The sequence below is a fragment of the Vollenhovia emeryi genome, unplaced genomic scaffold, assembly GCF_000949405.1.
Source record: "Vollenhovia emeryi isolate VEMERY1.0 unplaced genomic scaffold, V.emery_V1.0 DF939195.1, whole genome shotgun sequence".
In the NCBI taxonomy this organism is placed as follows: Eukaryota; Metazoa; Arthropoda; class Insecta; order Hymenoptera; family Formicidae; genus Vollenhovia; species Vollenhovia emeryi.
The window spans coordinates 632,741-644,274 of NW_011967171.1; the positions used below are offsets into that span (position 1 = coordinate 632,741).

An 11,534-nucleotide genomic window follows, 5' to 3' on the forward strand; every position below is an offset into this window, starting at 1 on the left:
GGTAATATTTTTCGCAATAAGAATTTTAATTGCCAGATACGGTCAATAAAAATCATTGATAATTTTATCAGAGTTTTCGGAAAACTTACCACACATTTTGCTGATGCTTATACTTACAAGGGAACCGCAAGTAGTGACCCCTCACCGATCTTAATGAATGAGGGTTCTTTCGAAAGTTCATATATCCAAGTGTGAAACCCCACGCAGGCTTTCCCCTCGGAAACTTTTTGTTCCAAAGTTATACGCGTAAGATTTCGGGCTAATTAAATGAGGTCGAATATCAGACTGTGTTACTGGAGGTGCGTTTCCGAGGGGAAAGCCTGCGTGGGGTTTCATACTTGGATATGACCTCTCGAAAGAACCCTTATTCATTAAGATCGGTGAGGGGTGATTTCTTGCGGTTCCCTTGTAAGTATACATTTTACCAGGGTTGGGTAGTGTCTACTTAAAAGGATAAAAGTTAAGTTAAAAAGTTAAATCATTTTAACATAATTTAGTTACATTATAGACTGTTTACTTTTAACTGAATTTAGTTACATTTTATTGGTAACTTTTAACTTTTAATTTACCTCTCTCTTAGGCCCGGTGTTTTTCATTTTCTGGTTAACAATCAACCAGATTGTTAACCAGAACAATCAACCAATTGTTAGCCAGAAAATGAAAAACCGGGCCTTAAAGTTAGCCATGCCGTAAACAAAGGCGTCGCGAGATGCCGTGCGTCTGCCTACATTGGCAGTCTCTGTGTTTCAAAATTCACTGCCAGCTCTAAAATCTACTGTGTGTGTACGTGTACCATAGATCTTCAGCGTTGGTAATGAATTTTGAACACAGCCATTAACATGGGATTTTGATTCTCGAGCTAACGTGAAATTGTTTGCATATGAAATGGGCCATATTCCGTGTAGTGCGAGCGATTGTCCAAACGCTAGTCGCGAAATTCAATGCAATTTACGTGATTGTAAGTCTCTGAGATTTTATATAAAAATAAAAGATTTAATTTTTAACTTTTTAATTTTTTTTATTATTAACTTTTAATTTAATTCAATTAATTGTATTGCAGAATAACTTGTATCTTAACTAACAATAAGTTAAATTTTCAAGGCTGTTAACTTTAACTTAACTTAAACTTAGTTAAAAAAAAAGATAACTTATCCAACCCTGAATTTTACTTATAATTAGTAAAATGTATGGTAAAATTTCGGAAAGACTCTCACAAAGTTCTTCAAATTGCCACGCTGTCCTACGATAACACGATTTTCAGAGTAAATTTTAAGAGAAAATTCTCTCCGTGCAGCTTTCTTTCTGGAGTTGTGGAGTCATATGCTCAATTATTTTCTCTCGGGGAGAGAAACGTGGATGGTATAATTAACGGATTAAAACAGAGGTGAAAAAGAAAGAAAAAAAGAGAGAGAGTGGGGATTATCTCAATTCCACATTACAAACGGAAGTGTTGCCGATTGATAGACCTTGACATATCTTTAAACTTGTCAGAAACTTTTCTTCTTCACAAATGGTGACTCCAACACGGGTGCCAGGGATATCAAAATATTCGGAATAGTCTCGACAAATCTTCCGGAAATGTGATCCTGTAATCGCAGGGAGGTCCGATCTGTTCGCGTCGATAATTCCAACATCTGGATTCCGCACGTTAAAATTATCCGCGGTTATTAAATGCACTTCGGACGATCTTCGCATTAGGATTGGTGTTTATTGGTATTACAATTTTGCTTACCGTGCACTTTAATAAGCGGCAAAAACATTTACGAGTCGGAATACATGAATACATGAAAAAAAATAAAAACGTACAGTCTTATTCATTAATGCCGGGACCTCAGTTATACTAGGATTCACATTTTCATAATCTTCATTCCCACCTATACGTCGATGAGTTTAGGGTTGTAGTTCAGATAGCTGCTATAGAAGTCTGTGGTAGTGCGTACGTACAGCCTGAAACTCAGTGATTTGTATAGATGAGAAAAAGGTCGATAAAAATGCAGGTCCAGGCATTAATGAATAAGACTTGTGCGTCAAGGCATTTAAAACTGAAGTAGAACTCTATTCTGCGATCTGATATGAATTATAGGCCGTCTATGAAGTGGACCTTCGACAGAACATGTGCTGATCACATGTACCAACTAATGGGAGAACCGAGCCATTCTACTTGCTGCCACGTTGACATGTTGACAAGAATGCGGTTTTTCCCATTAAAACCTTCGTTTCTTTATGTATTATATCATGTACAGTCGTGGTCAGAAAGGTTTTGTCCGACGTTGTATGATAATTTTCGGGAATACAGTATACCATGCGAGAGATTATAGCTTTTGTTCACGGATATGCGCAGCGACGCAGTTATTAGAGCAGAGGAATGATATGTACGAATATCTGTGCAATGATACACACGAAAATTTATTGTAAAACGTCGACCATGACCGTACGATATCTGATATTATGCAAAATTATTATTATTATTAATTTGATATTTGTCAGATGAAGACTTACTCTATGCAAGTCGAAACGTTCCTGCACTTATTATTATATATATTGTTTCTTTGTTAGAATAAGATAATAAATCGTTTAGCCGACATTTTAATATATTCGTGGTCGCTCGTTTATTGGCCCGTGACCTTTTCATATTGCTTTGCTAATACGTCTGATTCTTACTCACAATTAGTTCATTATTATTATCATATATATTGTACGTACGTCGGTACACATACGAGTATAAGCAATGAGAGAATAGTCTTATTAAATAATATAGTTAACGGAATAATAATCAGCTGTCAATAGTGATGATTGATAATAATGAGAGAGTAATTTTCAAGTGAAATTAATTGCAATTAATTTTTAACTCGGTCCTTTTCAGATATAAATCAAATTGAAGCTTAAACGCCATTTAGTACCTGGCATAGGTGGTGGCTATTAAATTACTAACAATAAGTGAATTCCATACATATATCGTCTTTTCCCACCCTGTACTGCGCGCCGTTGCTATCGGACATACAACACAGAAATTACCCAGTCAGAAATTACTCGTAGATCGATGTCGAAACGACGTCGAATCGACGGCAATATGACGGTTTCGATGTCGATACGACGTCGTTTCGACGTCGATCGACGAATCATTTCTGACTGGGTAATTACTTTCCGTGGTACAAATTCCTACAAAAGTATAGCCGCACGAAGAATATATCTCTGAAAAAGTATTTCCAATGTCTTTGTCAATTAACGATCGTCCCTTTGACGAAATGTAAATATTAGTTATGTTGCAACATTATGCAACAATATTACAACATTGCCGCGACGTTTTGTGCTCGCTGGGAACGTTCGTTCGGTTCGGCGGCGTACGCGGTCGCGCTCAGTACCGCGTCGCCCCACGCGGAAGTGAACCCTCAAGGTAGACGCGTCTCCGTCTCGTCGTCGAGGACAATGCGCGCGGCAACACGTTCGTTCGACGCATTCCGGCGGGCAGCGGCGCTCCGCGGCCTCGATCTCCGTGCGGCACGCTGGGCGATGACGTCGTCTACGGATGCACCTGTGAGAATTAACGCGGCCACGCGCGCGCGAGTCCTCTCCATGTATGCGCGCGTTAATCCGTCACCGCGCGTATCGCGTAAACGTCGCCGACGGTCACGTGATCCTGACTGGCGTCTTTTCTCTTCCTCGCGCTTTGCGTCGCGCAAATCCTTCCCCGCGAAACGGAGCTCGCAGCGGTGGCCGGATCCCAGTACCGGGGGGATCAGTACTTCTCGCCGAGGCTCTCTTCGCGCGCGTCTCGAACTTTGCCGGGAATCGTTTGGGACTTTGGGAGCGCGAGACGTCGGGCGGAACGCTGGAGAGCGGGTTAGTCCGGGTCACGTGACTCGGTGTTTGCTCCGGTTACAATTGACGTACGTGGGGAGAGACACCGCACGTGCGCCAATATCGTCAGACGAGGTTCCTCTGTGCATTTAGGCGGCGGTTCATCGTACACGGGTGGACGCGGGTCGATCGGAAATTATGACGAGGACACAGTATCCCGAGGCACGCAGGGACGAGAGCGTGATTGATGACTATCACGGCGTTGAGGTTAGGATGCGGGGTGTCTTGTTAATGTTAAAAAAAAAATGTCCACCTAGTTCTCGCAAAAAGACGCTTAAGGCCCGGTCTACAACAAGGTAGTCGTTGGTCAGAAGCCGGAACTGCATGTTGATCCTTTTCCTCTCTGGGCGGAAGAAAAAGGACCGACGTACAGTTCTGGCTTCTGACTGACGATTGACACCTCATTGTAGACCGGGCCTAACGCTCGACTCTAAGACCCGATCTACAATTGAGTTGTTAGTCGGAAGTCGGAACTATATGTCGGTCCTTTTTCTTTCACCCAGAAAGAAAAAGGATTGATATATAATTCTACCTTCTGACTAAGTATCATGGACGTAATATATTCTTACGTCCATGCTGACTATCGACTTATTAGTCAATAACTCATTGTAGACCGGGCCTAATACATAATGTTCATCTCTAATGATAATATACGTATATTGTCTTAATGGAATTTTGCAGGTCGTTTGGTTTTCTCATTGAACGATAATTAGGGCCAATTTCACCAACGTCGATTAACTGTTAACGAGAGTTCAGCAAACTCCCTATCTTTTTCTATTTGGCTATCTAAGAAGAGACAGAGAATTTTAATTAACTTTCGGTTAGCAGTTAACCGATATTTGTGAAACTGGCCCTTAGCCAAGGATAGGAAAGTTACTTTTTAAAAATAACTAGTTACCGTTACTCATTACAGAATTAAAAAAAGTAGTTACCGTTACTATTATTTAAAAAGTAACGATTCGTTCCTTTTTTCGTTACTTTTAATGCCAAAACGAGGTAAGAGATGAGACTAAATAAGAAATAAATTTGTTCTTAAAATGCAACTACAAGGAATATTATAGGATTTTAGTTATATAATTGTTTGGATAAGATTATCGTTATCGTCGCTGTATCCTCCCATATATATCGCATACTTGTGCACTAGCGCCTAAAGCTTTATCAATTTTATAACTTATAAGTCTTATAACATATACAGTATCAAAACTTGAAGATCGATTCATAAAGCATATAAAAGATTTATAAAGTAAAAAATATGAAAAGTAACGATAAAAATAACTGTTATATTCGTTACCGTTACTAAAAAAAAAGTAGCTACGTTACCGTTACAGTTACAGAAAAGAAAAATGTAACGCCGTTATTAATTCGTTGCCAAACAAAAGTAACTGTAACGGTAACGGCCTTAGCCTTTTAGCGGGGATTGCAATGAAAGGCAGATATGGGCATAAATTGAAATGTGATATCTCAAGTTAAAATAGAATCCCAGTGAACACCGAGCATCAGTTGCGTTGCATTTATTACATTGTTGAGTGAGAAATTGCAACATAAATGCAATGCAACTGATGGTCGGTGTTTACTGGGACACATGTTAAACAAAATGATATAATAATGATATGAATAAGGCGCATTAAAATGTTAAAGAGTCAGTACTTTGCTTCTAGATAAGAGATCCTTATAGATGGCTGGAAGACCCAGATTCGGCGGAAACGAAAGCTTTCGTCGACGCTCAAAATGCTATCACTAAACCATACCTGAGCGCATATAAAGCGCGTGACAATATTCACGATCGTTTGAAGCAACTATGGGATTTTCCGAAGTATTCGTGCCCTGCCAAACACGGCGAGAAATATTACTTTTATAAAAATACTGGTTTGCAGAACCAAAGGTAAAAAATTCGAGATTCTACTTCCTAAAGGCCTAGTGTCCACGATGCTGGAACTTGCGGTGTGTTCCCGTTTTCTCTCAGTACTACTGCCAGTATTGGACGTTATTACTGAATTCGGTTTCTGAGAAAACCATTCCCAAATGGAACCTCAGTATCCTTTGTAATAACATAGCGATTGTTCTTTTCTAAATGCAATCATCCACACCTTTTCTTTGATACTGAACGCTCGAGACTATTTGGAGTACTGTCAGTAGTACTGAGAGGAACTGGGAACACACCCTTGGTACAAGTTCTAGTACCGAGAAATGCGTAGCCAATTAACTTGCAGCTTTTATGGAATAGCTGCAAGTTGATTGGCTACGCATTTCTCGAACTTGGACCAAGTTCCAGCATCGTGGACACAGCCCTCTAGGCTGTCTTAACTTAATGGATTGGTATTATTCTTTTTCAGTGTCTTATACGTACAGGATACCCTTGAAAGTGAGCCGAGGGTATTTCTTGATCCCAATACTCTTTCTGAGGACGGAACTGTTGCAATTACCAGTAGTAGTTTTAGTGAGGATGGTAGCATTTTTGCGTATGGGTTATCTCAGAGCGGTTCTGATTGGAGTACTATCCATTTCTTGAACGCACATACTGGTAAAATAATGTCAATTGTTTTTAAAATTTTCTTACAGTTCTAGTATACCTAATTTAGTTATTAAAAATATACAAAGTACGAATACTTTATGAACACGTATATCTGTAAAGGTGAAAAGTATCAGGAAATTTTGGAAAAAGTCAAGTTTTCACCGATTACATGGACTCACGACAACCGTGGTATTTTTTATGGACAATATCGAGATCAGCAAGGAAAGACCGACGGTTCGGAAACGTTAGGTAATCAAAACCAAAAATTGTGCTACCACATTGTTGGTACGCCACAATCAGATGACGTTGTCGCCGTTGAGTTTCCTGAACAGCCATTGTGGAGGATGTGAGTTTTATAATTTGAATTTTGTGATTTTACTGTTACGCTACTGTAAAATGCTTTATTAGACATTGTTTTGGACATTTAAATTACAATATCTATATATTTATGAATAGATTCCTAAATTATACTAAATCTATATGGCTATCAGAATGTTGTGGGCTATTCTAGTAAACCGAAGATTCGAGTTCTACTAAAATTTAGCGGTTTTATTCGATTGCCTCTTGGAAGGAAGTGGCAATCGAATAAATCACTCACTGACTGTATCTGATCATGATCCTTAGAGGTCAAATGCACAAATCGATTTCGGTGCGATTGGTTAATTACTTTATCCGCCTTTCAAAAATTCTGCAATTTCAAAACTTTTAGGGAGTTACACGTAATATCGAGGTTTTGTAGAGGCCCGGGTGCGACTTAGACTGTAGCGCTGTTGGGTTTGTTTTATAGCAGATCTACAGCAAATTTATAGCAAATAAAAATATATCCAGTTATATTTTTAAATATATTCAGATTTTCCAACATTAGCCTGTGTATACATTCATATATAGAAATATAAGAGAATAATACTGATCTGCTCGTACATGTGTTTGATAAATTTATTATGTTGTTTTATCAGAGGTGCGCAAGTGTCTGATTGTGGCAACTGGCTCATTGTTACTCCTCTAAAGGATTGCAGAGATAATTTAGTATATTTTACGCCACTAAAAAATGGAATGGAAATAAAGAGCAATTTGCCGTTGACGCAAGTGGTCGATAAACTTGAAGCTGATTATGAGGTTAGTAATAAGTAATTTGTTTTTACTTAAAATCTTATACGCTTCTGTGCTACTACCGTATCTTGTGTATTTTCAGTACGTGACCAATATTGGTGATAAAGCTGTGTTCCGTACAAATAAAAATGCACCAAATTACAAGTTGATAGCTATAGATTTGTTGGATTATGAACAACACAAATGGGTTGATCTTTTGCCAGAACATCCTGAGAATGTATTGGATTGGGCTAATCCTGTGGATGGAGACAAGTTTGTTGCTTGTTACATACAAGATGTCAAGGTAAATGTATATGTATATCGAAAATATTTAAATTTATTGCTGTAACAAAGGGACACTAAAAGTCAAATGTTTTATAGAACATTTTGCAACTGCATTGCTTGGACACTGGTAAAGTTCTTAGAAAGTTTCCTCTTGATCTTGGCACTGTCGTCGGATTCTCAGGAGAGAAGAAATACTCTGAGATCTTTTATCAATTTACATCATTCCTAACCCCGGGCATTATATATACGATCGATTTACAAAAAGAAGAGGAGCCACGAGTTAGTATCCGTCTTTTCAAATGTTATAAGTATGATTTGTCATAATACATGATACGTGATAAATGTTATAAGTATGATTTGTCATAATACATGATACGTTTTTCTATTATAACTCGACTCGATGATTGATATTGTTTTCAGATCTTGCGAGAGATCAAAGTGAAGGGTTTTGATGCAAGCTTATACAAGACTAGTCAAATATTTTATTCAAGCAAGGATGGTACAAAAATACCCATGTTTATAGTAACAAAGAATGTACGTGAATTATGCAAAAAATTTCTAATAAAATGTACTTTTTTGTTATGCGAACTGTAAGTCTTTGACTTAACAATGATTTAAGATTATTAAAAAAATTTTTATGTAGGATGCTGTATTAGATGGAACTATGCCAGGCTTACTTTACGGATATGGTGGTTTCAATGCAAGTATCCAACCTACATTCAGCGTTACAAGACTTGTTTTTATACAACATTTCAATGGAGTACTTGCCGTTGCTAATGTTCGTGGAGGAGGGTATGTAAGGCACACAATATGAGGACTTATTTATAAAATGTGTGTATCTATTGGTACAAAAAATGGCATTCTTTGTTGTAGTGAATACGGAGAAAGATGGCATAACGCGGGGCGCTTCTTTAACAGACAAAATGTATTTGATGATTTTCAATATGCAGCAAAATATCTTGTGGAAAATGGCTACACTACCTCCTCAAAATTAACGATTCAGGGTGGCAGTAATGGTGGTCTGGCTGTTGCTGTATGCATAAATCAAAGACCCGATCTGTTCGGCGCAGCCATAGCTCAAGTGGGGTTAGTCAAATCTTTTAATTCTATTAATTTATTTTTAAATTATAGACGCACTTGGCATATGTGAAAAAGTATTAATTTTCTTTTTTAAATTGCAGAGTTATGGATATGTTACGCTTTCATAAGTTTACCATCGGCTCTGCTTGGGTTTCGGATTATGGAAGTTCCGATGATGCCAAGCATTTCGAAAATTTGTTGAAATATTCACCTTTACATAATGTAAAAGTGCCATCAGATGATATACAATATCCAGCGATGTTGCTTTTGACTGCTGATCATGATGACCGTGTCGTTCCTTTGCATACTCTCAAGTTAACAGCAACTCTTCAACATACACTTGGAAATGTATCAAAACAGAAAAACCCTTTACTTGCACGAATAGATACTAAAGCAGGTCATGGTGGTGGAAAACCAACTATGAAAGTGGTAAATATTTCTGCAAGTTAGAAAAGTATTCATATTTAAGATATATGTATGAATGTTGCTTAAAAAATATCAAGCATAATGAAATTTTATATATTTTATATACATTTTATTTTAGATTGAAGAAAGCACCGACATTTTATCATTTATCGCGCAATCTTTGGGCTTGGAATTCAAAATGTAATTAATATTCCTGGGTAGTCGCCGCGGTCATGTTGGAATCGTGACATCAGAGACGAGAAACGACACACCCTGGAAATTCTTACGATTTATAAATAAATAAAAAGATATCTGAGTGAAAAAACAGTTTAGATCTTTTTAGCACACCTTTAAAACTCCAAACTATCCTTTTCCTTTCGTGAAAAAATAACCGTAAATTAATACATGATGTGAAGTCTATTTAAGTTATATCTACATCTCCTCTTAAAACACCTGTAATTAGCTGCCTTTAACTAAAGCGTTAGTCTCTATGTGTAACTTCTAAGAAATAACCCATATTTTTTATCGATTATAAAAAAAAATAAATTGTTAAAAAGCTCGAAAATAACTTGAAAACCTCATATTGTTATTATTCATCAGCACCTATTATTAATATTTATTAATGTTGTAATAAAAATTAGCCACACTTTCCATACAGCACGCATGTCTAAAAGACATCTTTAAGATATCTTGAAGTCGTCTTTTAGATATATATGTAAAGATGACTTTTAGACATGCGGGCTGTATGGGTTGCGATATTTGTACTGAAAGGATATATCTTTTAGATTGAAGAAAGCACCGACATTATCATTTATCGCGCAATCTTTGGGCTTGGAATTCAAAACGTATTTAATATTTCTGGGTAGTCGCCGCGGTCATGTTGGAATCGTGACATCAGAGACGGGAAACGACACGTCCTGATAATTCTTACAATTTATAAATAAATAAAAAGATATCTGAATAAAAAGGAAATATCCTTGATTTCCTGGTTATAGACTGTAAAAACTCAATCAGAAGATAACATCGATGGGACGACCCGTCGAATAACGAACGGATCGCTTCTAAATTGATGAGTAAATTCTTCAATTATGTTTGTATCAGTATTAATATTATGAGCTATTTCATAAGTCAGCAAGTGTACCCTGGTAACCTGAGCAACCTTATCGGAGATAATTAGTATTAAACGTTATGTGATATAAAGCTGCTAAAATGACGGGAGTTCAAGAATATACCTTTTACTTCGATTGGTGCTATATGTATACCAATCTACCTTGTGCGATCAACTTTGTTTTCTTTTTTCTGGCCAGACAAACTCACCTTTTGCTGACCAATACCCTGGCTTTATATAGCCAGAAATCGACAGCAAGGAGAATTACTCCTGCTGCCAGCTGATCACAGCCAGTAGTAAGCGTAAGATTCTATACGCTTTTGTATGATGCGCGAAACACGAAACGCGTCGCGAAGGGGCCATCAAATTAATTAAATCAATTACGTACAGAATTAACAATGAGCAAAGGCAATAATAATTCCATCATGAATTTATTTTTTACACGCGTTTGTTCGCAATTAAAGTATGTATCAAATAATTAAAAATATATCCGAAATATTAGAAAAAAGATTCTATATGTCGACAACGTTTTGACTCGAAGGGATCGCGATTCTAAATTTTACACAAAATTTTTCAACTTGATAAGGTAAAAACAACAAAACTTTAATTCCATACATACATACATACAACAAAACTTTAATTCGGAAATAAATGAATGAAAATTGCTTGACGCATTATTCGATTTAAGGTCAGAATTTAAGGCCCATATGCGTATTTTCATCGATTCGAACGATTCTGAATCTCATCTCAAAAGCATGCAGAGATGAGACATTCAGATGAATGACGTAAGATCCAAAAGAGACAATATTTTCCCAATTAGAATTATTTAATTAATGAAAATATCTCTTCGTAGATTATTAGATATTTTTAAGTGACTCGATTTCGACCGATTTTAAGATAATTTCTAGAAAAAAAGTCTTCTCTTTCATAACAAAATATACATTGGATCTCACGTCATATTACTACTATGTGTACAATCCAGTTATATCAATCACTACATATGGATAAGTAGCTATAAAAGTTTAGGCTAAAGTTAGTGCGTTAAAATATGTAATAATAATTCAGTAACCATAAATATCTTTTATAAAAAATAAATTAATAAATTGTTTGAAATATATTACACTAAATGCGTTGTAATTTAATTATTACAATACAAACGTATATAAATAAATATGTAAAGTAATAATACTACTTAGA

At 36.7% G+C, this 11,534-nt stretch overlaps 1 protein-coding gene across 1 annotated transcript; it reads left to right on the forward strand.

Annotated features, from left to right (window-relative positions):
• The first annotated feature begins 3,377 nt into the window (after positions 1 to 3,377).
• On the forward strand, positions 3,378 to 9,554 carry LOC105562100 (prolyl endopeptidase). Its single transcript, XM_012012636.1, has 13 exons — positions 3,378 to 3,534; positions 3,952 to 4,065; positions 5,517 to 5,740; positions 6,192 to 6,379; positions 6,491 to 6,716; positions 7,327 to 7,486; positions 7,563 to 7,763; positions 7,841 to 8,023; positions 8,165 to 8,278; positions 8,388 to 8,536; positions 8,618 to 8,830; positions 8,926 to 9,253; positions 9,369 to 9,554. The coding sequence occupies exons 1-13, from the start codon at positions 3,427 to 3,429 to the stop codon at positions 9,432 to 9,434; spliced, it is 2,274 nt and encodes a 757-aa protein (XP_011868026.1). The 5' UTR covers positions 3,378 to 3,426; the 3' UTR covers positions 9,435 to 9,554.
• The last annotated feature ends 1,980 nt before the right edge of the window (positions 9,555 to 11,534 follow it).

Coding starts and splice junctions, on each gene's coding strand:
- LOC105562100 (XM_012012636.1), top strand. CDS start 3,427: ATGCGCGCGGCAACACGTTCGTTCGACGCATTCCGGCGGGCAGCGGCG. Junction 6,380..6,490: donor TTTCTTGAACGCACATACTG/GTAAAATAATGT, acceptor ATATCTGTAAAG/GTGAAAAGTATCAGGAAATT. Junction 8,537..8,617: donor GCTAATGTTCGTGGAGGAGG/GTATGTAAGGCA, acceptor TCTTTGTTGTAG/TGAATACGGAGAAAGATGGC.